General features: G+C 33.2%; 1 protein-coding gene across 11 annotated transcripts in view; it reads right to left on the reverse strand.

Moving 5' to 3' along the window:
- The window catches only part of MTA1-like (metastasis associated 1-like), a 180915-nt gene that overhangs the window by 31401 nt on the left and 133378 nt on the right, over window positions 1–16136 (reverse strand). For 3 of the 11 annotated variants that reach the window (XM_067111779.1, XM_067111777.1, XM_067111781.1), the window contains 4 exons: window positions 15065–15349; window positions 14675–14881; window positions 13972–14082; window positions 5458–5475 (listed from right to left, as the gene is read on the reverse strand). In XM_067111779.1, coding sequence (XP_066967880.1) covers window positions 5458–5475; window positions 13972–14082; window positions 14675–14881; window positions 15065–15349 — 621 coding nt within the window. Of the gene's footprint in view, window positions 1–3145; window positions 3169–5453; window positions 5476–13971; window positions 14083–14674; window positions 14882–15064; window positions 15350–16136 lie in introns of those variants that run through there. The other 8 variants (XM_067111780.1, XM_067111784.1, XM_067111778.1 and 5 more) reach the window with 5 other exon arrangements.

The following is a 16136-nucleotide window of genomic DNA, read 5'->3' on the forward strand; positions in this document are numbered from 1 at the left end:
TCCCTGCATTGCTGCCCTTTTTCTTGCTTTTCTCCTATTTGCACATAGTTCATTGTAATAATATTATGGTTAAGATCCCCCATCTCCTGTGTGCATATTTTTCAAGACAGTGGGAGGGCTATAGAGTTCAAGGAAAATGTTGGTTATTTATTTTTTTCTAAATATATTTTGCCAAATTACAGGTGTTGACTCACATTTAGCCTACCGAACCTTTGAAACTACGCCTATCAATATGCAAAATTCAACTTTGATGTAATGTTCATTATCAATGGACTCTACTGGAACTGAATAAGTCCTGACAATAATTCCTGTAACAAACACCAATAACAACAACAGCTAGTGACAACAAAAGTCTACTGGAGGCATCAACTTTGCATATAAGACGTGTGTGTGTGTGTGTGTGTGTGTGTGTGTGTGTGTGTGTGTGTGTGTGTGTGTGTGTGTGTGTGTGTGTGTGTGTTTTAAAGAGAGAATCTTATATGCCCTCGTGTGTGTGTGTGTGTGTGTGTGTGTGTGTGTGTGTGTGTGTGTGTGTGTGTGTGTGTGTGTGTGTGTGTGTGTGTTTTAAAGGGGGGGTGCATCTTATATGCCCTCAAATACAGAACTTTCATTTGAGAACTTTCCAAGGGAACTGTACAGAGGATGTGTTTACAGTGACCTTATGAGTGTTGTTTTTTAATTATCATTCTAAGGTAAACTGTATATTATGTATAGTACAGTACCTATGACTGGTTAATGATAGAACTGTAAACTCTATGTACTGTACTGTACTGTACAAAAAAGTCCAAGGCATAGAAAATGTACATAAGAAAGTCTAGTGAATGTGAAGTGTGCTAGCATTTTACTTACATGTGGAAAGCCTTTCAACATTACTGGTATATTATGGTTACTGTTGTCATGTTCCTGTTACATCTGCATGTAGAGAGCATTCATTATTCTGTCACTTGCTTTACTTACAAATTAAGCTTCTGTGAAAAAGTTCATGAATAATACAATTTACTTTTCAGTGTCATATTTTTGTGTGTGTGTTTTAATTATATAAAGACAACATGAATCATTCAGATTCCATTTGATTTCAAGTTAAAAGTGTTTAATTCACTATATAGTCACTAAGGTTATGGTAAAATTTTTAGTGACAGCCTAGGCTAGCCTAGTGGCTATTTCCTTTTTCACTTCTGAATGTATTTGCTTCCCCCTTAGACATATTAGTGCAAAAGATCAAGTGGTCGTTGGAAGTGTTGTAGAGTTAACCACTTTTTTCTATTTATTAATTTATTTATTCTTTCTTTTTAATAAGTGAGACATCCTCACTCTGTATTTCCCTTTACCCTCTCTTACTTCCTGATGAGCACCACATTCTTTGGAAGCTTGAATTTCAAGTCAATGGCCCCTGTGGGCTTGTTTCATATGAATAGTGTTCATCTTCTGAATAATAATAATAATAATAATAATAATAATAATAATAATAATAATAATAATTAACAATATTAATTAATAATAAATAAATAATATACTAATAATAATAATAATAATAATAATAATAATTAGATTAAAAAGCTCATCATTCATTCTTCCATAAAAACTTCTTATACACACCAAATGGCCACAGATATTATCTGAGGTCAAAACAAAACCTCATTCCTTTACAAACAATACCTAACGCCAACCTTGAAGATGAGATGAGGCGCATATCCATGGCATTCTCAATAAGAAAAATGTACAACTGGAAACTGTATGAGAGTAAGACATACTATCTGGATTATCACAAGTATACTGAGCTCAGTTTCAATCTTCTCTTACCATAGGGAAAACATGACAATTCACTGTTTTACAAATTTCAGTTTTAAAACTGCACAGGGAGTGTTCAGTACCAGTTTCATTTTAGAGCAAGAATACGAGTATTTCAAGCTTACTGTGCTAGGCAGCACCAATTTCCCTGGGTGTGGGGCATCAGTCTCCCCAAGTGTATTGTCCTTATATATAACAAGATCTGGCTTCATGAATATACTGTAATCCTCTTATTATTCACTTTTCCAAATTGTGTAGAGCAGAACTTTCTCCAACCACCTTCTTTGAAATACAGTCATTTATTCTTATAAGGTTACTACCATTACCTTCAAAGATGATCATATATATTTCAAATTTTAAATTGTTCTTTCCATTGCTTTACCAAAAATTCCCTTGCACTACATAGATACAGTATTATACCAAATTTATAAAAAAAAAAAAAAAAAAAAAAAAACTTTAAATTATGTAGTGAAAACTAACCCTGCAAAACTGCATACCCTAGCAAGGCCCGAGTATTTTGGCAGGGATGTGGAGTAATCATCAAGTTGGTTTTTACATCTTTCGTGGTGTTTAAGAATGCATTATACTTATTCAAGTCAACATAAGTAGAGACACACACACACACACACAGTAAATCGGTTTTACTTTAAAAATCCAGTTAATCTGTTCTAGAACAAAATGATCTGACCCAAATAAAAATATTTTACAGAAATTTATTTGATGTTAAGCATAGATACCTACAATATAGGTTAAGTTATGTAGTCAGAGATTGCAACTACAGTCTTTACTATCAATCCTTATGAAAGCAATTATAATTACAATAATTACACTCTAATTTTAATCATATACTGCATATACATGTAGGTGCACAATCCTTTATTTGAATTCCTTGGGGCCAGATGTTTCGGTTTTTGGAATTTTTCGGATTTTGGAACTCTGGGGTCAGGAGCATAATCAAACATCATTACTGATGCAAAAACATTTTTTTTTTTCTTAATCATGTTTTTTCACTATAGTTATTTACTCATTACAGTTTTTATTTATACTAACATACTGTTAAATGAATGTGAGATAATTCAGATCATCAATAATAAAACTGTGGGACAATTAAGACCATAACTATGTTCACCAACACATTATTTTCAACAAAAACATTCTGTAAAATATACATAATCAAAATAACTGTAATTCAACCAGTGAATTTTAACAATAATTAAGATTATAAAATACAGTTCAGCATATCGATCTTGGAGAGGGTTGTTCTTTATTGTCACTCACGTCGTCATCAGTTTGCAGTTGTACATTTGAGGACGGTCCAGGAACAGGCTTTGCAAGTGATGACGGATCACTATGACACACTGTGTGGGGTTTTTCATACCACTAAGGTAAAGTTAAAATTATTGTTAAGTTCTTGTTTTCATAAAGAACTTATATAAAGCAAAATAATGAGTAATGTTTGCCGTCAGCAATCAAATAATCACGATCATGGCAACGTTCAAACTTAGCGCCGTACACACAATTTGGGATCGAAATATGTCTATAAAAGAACAGAAGTAGAGGGCTGTCATTGGCTAACAGATCTTCATGGCAACCAGCCAGCCAATCAGGTTTTAGCTGTATTCTTTTTGAGAAAGAGTGTTTTGCTCATGTTAGGCTGATGATGACGTAAGTGAATGTGTGTTTTCAATACAGTACGTAGTTTTTAATAGTGTATGTACTTTACTAATCACATGAAGAATAGATGAATTCCTTCTCATTGCTCTGAGTGCAAAATTATTAGTTCAGAGATCCTTCTGCAACAAAAGAATTTTTTTTTTTTGCTTCAGAAGATATTTACTGATGCTGCGCCGACATACCTTCAAAACAAAATTTATCTCTTTAATCTCTTGAGGAATGTTAATCCACTTCTGTTTACCTGCTGTGGTCACACCCTTTATATATAAAGTCCATGCACCTGACAACAACAACAAAAATTTTTTTTCCACACTTTTTAAAACATTATGAACATGCACACACACATACACACACAGTGTGTGGATATGTACTAATACTCCAATAGACTCAGAGAGAGAGAGAGAGAGAGAGAGAGAGAGAGAGAGAGAGAGAGAGAGAGAGAGAGAGAGAGAGAGAGAGAGATTATATCTTAGAATTTTTTTTAATCTTGGGAAGTTCAATTCTTCAGATCAAGTAAGAAAAATAATTCAAGTAGCAGCACACCCAAATGACCCAGGTTTGCTGTTAACACCCCCAAACAACCAACTTCATGAATTGATGCTCTACTCTCCACAAAATGTTTTTGGCTTTTAGAATTTCAGATAAAGGATTGTGTACTTGTACATATATATTATATACACATATATACTGTATATAAGTACCGTATAAAAGTTACAAAAACTCTCTCATGTAAAGAAGTATCAAGTATAAGTACAATTGCGTTTGCTATAAACTAGAATTGGCACAGCCAATGGAAACTTACTTTACCTTAATAATAATTTGGAATAAGTCTAACTTACTTTGTGATATGGCATATGCAGTATTTTGGGTGGTCAGACTAATGCTAATGTCTTTGTCAGACTAGAGGCTCAGCAATTTTAGGTCAGGTTATTGTTTTGTAATTGTATTTGCTAACCTACCTGTTTCCATTAGAAATCAGGGCAATCCAGTACTATAAACCTAGACCTAGCCTACACAGATAAAGCAACACCCTGCTCATTACAATCCTAATGTGTTATATTTTGCAATGCATAGCAAGATTTGATACTGTTCCTATATCTACTTATGTAAAGGCCTATTTTGGACATTCAAATTTACACTTTTACTAATCTGAGTAAACTTCAGCATTCTCATTCACTGTCTATAAAGTTATGGGCTAATCTGTTTTGTTATAAAATTCCCTTTTCCTTTCTAATGCAACAGAAAGTGCACATAAGGTTCAGCTGAGCATAATACTACAATTTTAGTATTATTCATATTTCTAAAGTGGCCCTGTTTTTATTAACGCAATCAGACGTATGTCAGCTGATTAGCCATTTTTTCATGCTCACTCACAGCTGAGTAAGTCATTTGCACCCATCAAAAATGTGTCTTAGGCTATCTTCTAGTTAAGTTAAACATGTAAATATCCACAAAAACCAATGACTGTGTGATTTCACAAATTCCTTTACTCTGAATGTTAGCATGTTCATGTTAGCATGGGGTTTACAGCAATAACAGGAAAATGTCTGTGCAGACAGTAAATAACACCTTAAAATGGTGAACCACAAAATATAACTATAGTACACCTATCTGTCAAGACTATAACCCAGCTATTTTAGAAAATATGGATTTGTTAGTTATATTAAAAAGTCCAAAGTTGTTAATTTTAATAAAGAAGTCAGAAGTCACATTTGGCTTTGGCAAAACCAAATATCAAAATTATAGGTAATATTATTTGGTGTCAGGATAATCCTCTTATGAGACATTAAAAAAATTAATAATTTTCAATAGCCACAGTCCTAAGGTTTTCTTATTGTTTAACCTATAACAACTGTTAGTAACCATGAAGAGAAATATAGTCATATGGTAGTGAAGTATAATAGCCTACTATGCAGAAACCTAACAGAGAACCAGACCATTAACTTCATGCTTTATTAATGACATCAAAACAAATAAAGAAGTAAACTCACCCACCTTCTTCCAATTCGCCCTCTAGAATAGGAAAATTCCAAAAATTACAACCCTTGAATTATATACTATAATCTATAAAGTACTTAATTTAGAAATGTGAATACAATCCTAAATAATAACACAGGTAATAAGTTTTCAATACAAGTAATTTGCAAGAAAAAACTAATATTGTGTATTAAAATGGAACCAACCTTACAGAGATTTTCACTTGAAAATATATTTCAATGTGTCCAAAAATTTATCTTAAAAACAAAACATATGTACCAAATTAATAAAAATGAACTTAACAAATATTCCATAGAAAGAACTAGTTCAAAATCTCTAATTACTCAGTGTAGAGCAAAAGCAATTTTTGAGCAAGTGCCTACTATAACTGTATAAAATGCATTAAGGTTTGCTCTTAATGAGATTACTGGGAACATCTTATCTATTCAAATATTTAGTTGATATAAGTAAAAAAAAAACACATTAACTCATTAATCATAATTAGCCTTACTTCCATGCATAAGCTTTCTAATTGCATCAACTTGTTAAATCCTGAAAGACACAACTGTGCATGCCCAGACCACCTTCCAGCATCTCCAAGGCATTTTCTTCTCTGCCAGCCTCAAAACATGAAGTGCAGGGACAGGAGGAAGGCACCATAGTAGATTATGAAAAATGTGTTTTTAACTTTATAATTGCATACGAAACTCTCCAGTTCAGCTCATATGATCACTGTTATTTTGTGCCATAATATTTGAACAAGTTTCGTGCGAAAACGTTCCTATCACTTGAATGGGCCATAAATGACTATAAGCAACACTCACACCTCAGATCAGGATACAGGGAGATTACTGTGACTTGAGATGTCATTGGGGGAATGTTCTACATTTCCCCATACCAGTACATCTTGTACTGTACATATTTCAAATGCCCATAAATATACCCAGTGATTGCTCCTGGTTTTAGTTCTTACCTTTTACAATATTATGTCAGCTGTTATTGTAATTTTGCCTAGTACAAAAAATTATTAGAAAGAACATTTATAACTCACTATAAGGTACTGCATCTCCCATCCCAGTACACCTGGTAAATATTTTATCATAAATATAATCAGGGATTGTTACTGATTTTAGTTCTTATCTGTTATATCATCACGTTAGCAGTAACTGTAATCTTAAAAAAATAAAAAAAATTATTAGAAAACACATGTATAACTTGCTAATATTAGCACATTTTTATGAGTGTCTTGGAAAGAGGCCCTGCACAACATTGGAAATATTCACTTTCAATTTCCTGTGGAAGGTAGAGAAAATTTTGTTTACATTTTTTCTTATACCATGTCCATTTGCATATCTTCCTCTTTCTATCAATTTTTTTTTTAAATTGGCTAACCTAATAGTTTGCCCAGTCTAGGGTTATTTGTAATATGTGTTATCCCAGCCTGGAGGGGTTAAGGTAATGTGCTATTATGGCATTTCACCCTTATTGAAATTTTCTCCTATTTTGAGCATAGCCTCATACAGGGGATTTTTTAATTCATTAAAATTAAGTTAAGGGTGTTTTTCTAACAATGGCTTCCCTGAAACTGCTGTCAGCAATGTTGTGTCCGATCAGCTTAGATGCACCAGGGATCTACATTTTATGATAGAGAATTATCAGTTATCCATTGTCAAGTTTTGTGAACTCTTGCAGTTTGCAATTTCCTAATGAATACAGTAATTTCATTCATTTATACCTTCTTAGTCCTCATCCTCATACTAGTTTGTTTTTAACATGACTGCCTGCACTATATGTGAGCCAAGTTTATTACACGTTTTTATGAATACAAGACTATTCTTCTATGCCACTGAGGAACTACCCACTTCTATAAAAATAATCATTCAAATATAACTCCCCCTTCATCTTTATACTTATATTCGTGTCTGTTGTTGTTTAAGCACTTGCCATCTGCAAACTCTTCTTGTAAGTTTTCATTCAGTTACAAAGGCAAATATGTTGTTGGAAACAGCAGTAAAATCTCTATTATGTTAGATGGGCACTTAAAAATGTTAAATGAATTTTTATATTCTACATAGTACGTAATATAAATACATGTTCTCAATACAAATGTCTATATATGTATAAAATTAGTAAGTCCCTGTGTTATTAACACATACAGGTACACCCCTTTTGCTCAGAAGCCTACCATTCCCTTGAGGGTGTAAATGGATTAAAACTGTACATTACGGCAGAAGAGGAACTCTCAATAAACCAATGTTATAAAATAGTGATTTCAACTCTAACAGTACCCCACTCAGTAGTCAAATGGCACATGACAACAGGTACTCAAGAAAAAATATCTCAAATGCGTGCCACAAATATGTGGGATGAGTGTCTTTGACCAGTGTGAAGAATGAAATGAGTGCCTGCACCATTATTATTATTATATCAGTATTATTATTATTATTATTATTACTAATTTCTGATACTAAGTAGTGTGACTAAATCATGAACTAAAACATATATCCAAAGGGTTTGTCTTTAATAAAGAAACTTAAAATCCATATAATATATTGCAGTTCTTTAAAAATATGATACTGTAATTGGATAGCTTGAAAGTGAAGACTGACAAAATCTCAACGGATTTATTTCCAAACTGACATTCAATGTTAGTTGAAGCTTTGATGTAAAACAGTTAGCATCTGCACTCTCTGCATATGGGGATTTGGTCATATGGGCTATTTATTTGTCATTCTAAGGCCTATATGGCCAAATAAATGTGACAATAATACTTCAGTGAGGCTTACTTTTTTGTAAAGAAAAAAGGCCACAATTCAATCATGGGTTTGGCCTGCCCTAAATTGTTGGTACTAGGTTCATTATTCCAAAAAGTACCATTTATTACAGAAGAAAGGTTTTTGAAATCTTATATAATGACTGACCAGGATAGTTACATTTTGCCTAGTCATTGTAACTGCCATTTTTCTGCTTTACAGTATTAACATCCATTTTTCTGCTTTATTAGCATCCATTTTTTCCTACTTTATTAGCATCCTTATTCCCACTTATTCCTACATAGGTAAGAATAAATAAGTCTCAACACTGACACAAGCTTCATATATGTGAATGCCTTTAATAAAGAAAATCAAGAAGAGCAAAGGCCTCCACATAAGACATTGGTGGCAATGAAGCCAGTGTCATATGAGAAACCAAATGAAGACCAGAGATTTGAATAGCATACTTCCAGCCAAGCTCAATGACACTCATGAGAGGTAAGGTCTTACAAAAACCCCACCTAAAGGGTCAAGCTGAGTAAGGAGGTATCAGACTTTAAAGATAGATCCCAACCTCAAGAGGTTTAATGAAGATCTAGGAATCAACTGGCAAAACTTACAAAACAGGTTTGAGATGTTCCAATAATTCCAAGATCCACATTGAAACGCAGAGCTTTCATAGCAGCCAAACACTTGGACATTTCCAACCATTGATAGCTTTAAAATGTCTATGAGAGATAAAATTCAAGAAAACAAAAAGTCAAGTAATTCTTTAATATGTATAGTAAAAGTCAATTTTATTTGAAAACATTTTGTCAATATTACTATAGCTGCCAAGTGCCTCAACTCATGGACATGCATGTAGTGGGGTAGCTCTTCTTGATTAAAGAGTGAGCAGTCAACTAAAATGTATTTTGTTGTTAGATCTGTCTCTCTGACTCACTCTCTCATAATATAACACATCCTGGGAGAGCAATTTCAGTATGAATAAACACAAGTTACACGGAAAAACTAAATCTTGAAGGAAACTATATATGTGCAGAGGTATGCCTTTCAGGATTCAATGGCTGGGTGTGACTGGAGAGTTATTTGCATGGAAGTAAAGCTATTAGTGATTAATGGGGTCATATGTGGAGTCATGAAAACTGGCTGGCAGCATTCTCTGGAGTGCCAAGAGCCGAAACAAAATGTGAACAATTAATAATACATTATAAAGAAAGACGTAAAATGTAATATTCCCAACCTCCTACTACTATCCTCTTGCATATAATTTTATATTCTCAAATTCCTATGTGAAAGATTAAGCAGAAAACATAGTACATCATTAACTGCTTCCTACTCTCAGAAAACCATGGCCATTTTGATTCTGCATGTGTATATCCCATTACACATCAAAATTAATTTCCTCTATAATCAAGTATGTAAATAAATAAAAATACTCATAATGCACTGCATAATAATGCTATTGAAAATTATCAACAAATACTGTAGCACCTCAACTTACTGAACTTTTGTTACTTATCGGATGTGTTTGAGTCCAGCAAAAAAATTAAAATATATCATAATTTCTGTTTTTGCTTTTGCCAGTCAAGTATGAGTGGTTATTTTTTCGTGTCAAAATTTATAACTAATGTCCAATATACATACAAAAAGTGCACTTGCTAAAAATATACACTTAAAAAGTAATTGTTTTAAAGTGAAAGAGTCACTTTGTCCATCTAGCAATCATATACTCAGAAATTCTGAGATGTTTGGTTATATAAAGTATAATAGCATACATATTTGTGCTGATCTATATCTTGAAATAGGCATCACACTACTGCAAATCATTGTTATTCATACATACAAAAACAGCTCCTTATCTAATTTTTTTTCAAAGTGACTGGGTCATATTTCTTTGTTTCATTAGTGTTTGCTTACGTTCCACAATTCTAAGATCTCTAGTTAAAAGAAGTGTCATCACTGTTAACTGAATATGTATAAAGTTAATTACATGATTTTTTTTCTAGTGACTGCACCATGCTTGTTTCACTGTGTGCATGTGGTCTGAAATTCTAAGATTTGTAGCTAAGAGAAGTTCAACTGCCTCAACCTAACACCTCTACACACTCCATGAGGTTGAAATACTGCTGTTTACTCCTTTACACACTTCAAAAGTAAGATTATACAAATTTTACTATACACTGTCAGTATGGTTTGGTAAGTTTACTTAAGTGACATGTACTGTATTTAATAATTGCACTGTTGTTTATGTTTTGCCCTCTTCATGGTTAGATTCTGTGTTGTAAGTACTTATTTTTTTTTTTAGTATGTGTCTATATGTAACTCTCTCTCTCTCTCTCTGGTACAGTATTTTTAAACATTGACATTTATTTAATGCAGTACTTTATTGCACTTCATATACAGATATCTTTCAGCCTTATGTATGCATTATGTCGAGGTAACTACATATATACTATGGTAACACCCTCTCTCTCTCTCTCTCTCTCTTAGTAAATTATTTATACTGACATTTACTCAGTGCAGTACAGTATTATACCTAATACTGTACAGTAATGCAATGTTATGTACATAGTATATCTTTCAATCTGTGGATGTGCATGAATGTACCTACATGCATGCATCATGTAAAAAGAAACTACACACTTACTGGGTTCCCTCCTCTCTGTGTAACAGTAGTTTTACTGACATTATTCAATGCAATATCTTCAACTTAATACAGTAATGCTGTGTTACATCCATATATTTTTCAATTTGTGTTTGTGTGTACTCTCTCTCTCTCTCTCTCTCTTATATATATATATATATATATATATATATATATATATATATATATATATATATATATATATATATATATATATATATATATATATATATATATATATATATATATATATATATATATATATATAAACAAAAGAATACAAGAGAGAGAGAGAGAGAGAGAGAGAGAGAGAGAGAGAGAGAGAGAGAGAGAGAGAGAGAGAGAGAGAGAGAGAGAGAGAATGTAGTTTACCTTAATGCAATGCATACATGTAAACACACACTGTAAAATTTATATATGCTTGCTACACTACAAATGTGTAGGCACAATATTATACTAGGCACAATATCATACTGAGTTAATTAAATGTACTTAAATATACTGTACCAGAGAGGGAGGGAGGGGAGCACACTGAGTGAATAATGTGTATCTTATGTTGAAACAAAAACAAATATGTTTAGTCATCTTGAGATTTTTATACTTTACATATCTTGTAAGCATTACGTTGCTAGAACTCAAGCAATAGGTTATACATTTGTTATGCTATCCTGTACAATACTATTTTGTACTTATTTTTAAAAGCAATTCATTTTGCAGAAATGTCTCCAAAATTCAATGATAATTACAAAATACCAGTTAGAATAGGCTAATAATTAACATAGAATTGCTGTAGACTAAAAGCCACATTAGACGGCTCCAGGTTATCATGTGGGCTATTTGTAAATCTTTGCTACTTAACAGAGAGGCAAACCCATGCCATCTGAAGTTGAGGTGCCACTGTATTCTTATATCTCCTTCCTTGTCTATTTCACATTACTGTCAGCAGAATTAATACAATTTCCGTTTTGGAATGGCACTAAAAAGTAAGAGGATGGAAAAGAATGGAGGTTCACAGAATGAGGAAGGTACGAGAAGCTTGTATCAAAGTAGATGACCTGGTATGGAATGGAGGGAATCTTTACACAACCGATGGGGGGAAAAAAGGTTTCTTAACTGTGTAAATGAACAGATGAGTCTGTAAAAGTGCAAATTTTACTAAAGTTGAATGCAAAGACATTAGCCATAAGAGATTATGAAGAAGCCAAATGACTTATCTTGATCCTTCCAGATTTTGATAAGCCATAAATGACTTTATCTGAATAGAAAAAAAAAAACCATAAATATGCTGATGGGTAACACTGGGATGATGTCAGGGAAGTGATGGGGGATGGCTTACTCTTGTCTTCTATGCAAAATAGAAAATTAAGAAAATTTTTTGTCTATTATCTTATAGGCAGTAACTGGCATAAATACCATTAACATGCATATCTTTGTCTAAGAAATTTATTATACTTTTCAAGATGCAAAAAGAATTACAAACCTCTATTATAGATTTAATAAAAAAAAATACAGGAAAAGTAGACATTTCTGTTTTTGTTGTCTTTAAAACATTATTCTGAAAATATCATTTTGTTATTTTTAATTTTTCAAGATAAGACAATAACCCACATTATTTTGGCCTCAAAATTAACTGAAAACCAACATTCTCTTTTGACAAAGAAATATAATGCGAGCGACAAAAGAAAATTCTCTAAACCCCCACAATCAGAAGCCTGCATTCTACCACATGACATGGGACCAAAGGAAAATGAATGGGTCAAGGTATTATAACAATATACAAAGGTAACTATGCACATAATGTGTAAAGTAGACAGGTAAGACTAATGGAAAGTACTGGGGAAGGGAGCAGCAAATGAGCAGAGATTATCATCATTAAGTAATTTAACATGGAGTTAAACCCCACACTATCATTTTGACTTCATAACAGGGAAATCAACTGCAGAGGCAATCTTTTTACTATACTTTGGGATTTTGACAAGACATTTAACAGTATATCAAACAGGACAGTTAGGTGGGTATTGCAAAGGAAAAGGATGCTGGAAAGACTCAACGATCAAGTGATGGTAATACACTACTACAAGGCGCAGAAGGGTACCACACAGCTACTACATGCAGATAACTTGCTGCTCAGAATATAATCAAAGGAACAAATCAGAGACTGTAACCCAGTGCACCCCACTGGTAAACAGAACATATATCTAAGACACAAATAAGCCAAGTTTTTTAACAATGGATAAATGTGGCAAAAGGGTGTTTGAAAAGAAAATAAATTATATTTTGTAAATAAGCTGCAGATTAATGTTCCCAGACAAAAATGGACAAAAAATGTCAACTGAGATAGCTTGGGTATGCGAGAAGGAGAAATGATAAGTCAAATGATAGTAAAGACATTGAATTAATAGGATATATCCAGTTAAAATATCCAGATAATAGTGCAGAATACACAAAAACACCTAACCTACACCAGATGAGATTCTGGCCAAGTGAAGAAGAGAGAGAAAACTAATAAGAGATTTTCAAACATATCCCTCCCCAAAATAAATTTAAAAATGATGTACAGTATGGTCATGGTGGAGTTTCTCCAAGGTGCCTTCATGAAACTGCGCATATGCAAGAGTCCTAGAATTAAAATTTTACATAAATCTGGAAACCAAATGTCACTACACGTTTAGTTTCCCAGATAGTTTATTTCTATATCTGTTCAATACAAAGATCTGTTTATTTAAAAGCTGTTCAGTCAACTCATCAAATCCTCCCATGAGAATTAGAAGTAAAAACTAAGAAGTAATTTAAATGAGTTAAGGACACAAGGAAAACTCTGACGACAAAAGTTTAGCTCAAAAAATCAATTACACCATTCTTAGTTTCATTATTAGATTCTACCCAAACATAACACAAAAACTAGCACTGACAAACAATACAACAGTATGGTTTGCAAAGCCTTGCTATTATCTTGGAAGTTAATTCGCAAATACCTACATAACAGTGGAACTATCCTGCCAAATAAATAAATTTTCTGACCAATATAATTTTTTGTACTGTAAATTTATATTATAAATGCCCAATAACCTCAGACAAACCAACTGTATTTAAAAACTTATGTACTGTATCTATAGCCATGAAAAAACTTACCATCCATGCCATTAGTTTCCTCATACGCTCGTCTTTTTAAGAGGGATGGGCTCATATTATTTAGAATGGGAAGCTCTCGGTTTGGTACTGGAGTATATATAAGACTGCCATCTGAAATAAAAATTTTGATGTTACTTTCACAATAAAATTATACATATAAATACTGTATAGTGTTAGCTTGTGTGTATAAATATACAAAGACCTAAAGAGTGCAGCAGCAAAATCAACTAAAAACAGGGAGGGGGTAAAAATCATAGACTAACATTGGTCTGATTTCACCTTCAGCCTTGACTGAAAGCTCAGTTTCACAATAAAATACAATACATATCTCTTTTTCAAGATTGCACACCACTTTGGTTAATCTGATAAAATATTTGTATCACCTTTTGTTTATTCCTCTTTAAACCGTAACAAAAAAAAATTACAATTCTCTCCAACCACCACAACTGACAGTGCTACTGTCATTCATACATAAAAAATCAATACAAAACACAAAAGGAAGATATATAAATGTATATATATATATACACATGTAACTAAAGGAATTCATCAGATTAACAGATATTGAACATTATCAAGAGTAAATTGAGTAACTGATGATTAAAAATAAAACATTACAAGATGAACTAATAGACAAGATAGTATTGTCAAGAACAGCAATCATAAAGTAATGAATAATCAACCAACCAACCAACCAACCAACCTGGTCCCTTGGGAGGTTTTGGGAATGCTATATGGGGCTGTATGGGAAGAAGTGACTTGTCCGTGGGGAGCATCCACGCAGGGCAAGCAGAGATCTTCTGACCTAAGCGCATTGACACCTGTGAAACTCTCCCACGACGCCGACCCGTTCTATGCTTCACAAGGTATGCAAAGTCTTCAAACGTTTTCCCAGCCATGCGCTGGAGACCTGAAACGTTATCCATACATTGGCCCATACATTCCAAAATGTTATTCATGTATTCATTCAAAATAAATATTGAATTTCTTCATGCTTATTTTAAAACACCGTATTCACCCACATGATTAGTATCAAAAATAGTCAAACAATAATTAAACTTCAATGAGCAATGCCACCTTCATATAAACTTACTCTCTTGACGGATATTAGTGGCATTAATTGGCCAGTTTGGATTCCGGCCAGCTTTTCTGGGGAGAATCAGGTCTTGACAAAGTCTGCGCATGACTCGAATTGGAAGGCTTGTATGAACCATGATGGCTGCTCTAGTTTTCATGATTGGTCTTGGAGAGCCAGGTCTCAAGGCCACACCATGTGCCTGAGCAGCATGCCGAATTAACTGTGACCGCGTCTTGTATTCACGGCCACAACCACCAACATTACACCGCTGCGAACGACTGCCACCACTGTGCAGTCGTTCTGGAAGGCAAAATGCTAATTCTTTACACCTGGCACACAAATGATATTTCAAGGACAATTACATATAAATTCTTAATAGAAGAGATAAGGAATAAACTAAATGTATCTAAATCAAGCTTTTGGAAACCCCAAGAGCAAATGACAATTATGACAGCACAGTACATTGGACTCCTAAACTCAGCAAGTGGTGTGTTTTTCTTTGCCCCATTAACTGATTGTCTGAATTATTTTCTTAACTTTTAAAACTTTGGGATTAAACTCATTCACAAAGTATATTTAAAAATTGGGCAATGTGTGGCTATCCCATTTCTGTAGTATGTTTTTCACATCAAGAGATTGTATGTATTCGTTCCCATAATACACTTGGCAGTGTATTCTTTCTTACTGCACTTTAGTACAGTGGTAATCAGGTGGCATTTCATACACATGGGGGTTCTGAAGACAAGAGGATGAATAATCATTGTAGAAGAGAGTCCTATCAGAAAGGTACAAATTCTGGCACAAAAGCATGGCAGGCACATATTAAAGCTACAACACAAAATAAAGGTTGTGAAAACTCTTTTTAAGTTTCTTTTATGATGATTATGTAATTAGCTTTTCTATATTACATTAGGGTTTTTCATTATACAACTCATAAGGTCTTGCAAATATATAATATACTACACCTTTTCAACAAGAATTATTCTATTCTGAGCATCACACAAACATTTTCAAGATATATTTACATAAAAAATTACTAAAATAAAAAAATATATACTAAAGGACTTCTAGAGCATAAAAAAAGAAT

Source organism: Macrobrachium rosenbergii, chromosome 11, assembly GCF_040412425.1.
Source record: "Macrobrachium rosenbergii isolate ZJJX-2024 chromosome 11, ASM4041242v1, whole genome shotgun sequence".
NCBI classification, from domain to species: Eukaryota; Metazoa; Arthropoda; class Malacostraca; order Decapoda; family Palaemonidae; genus Macrobrachium; species Macrobrachium rosenbergii.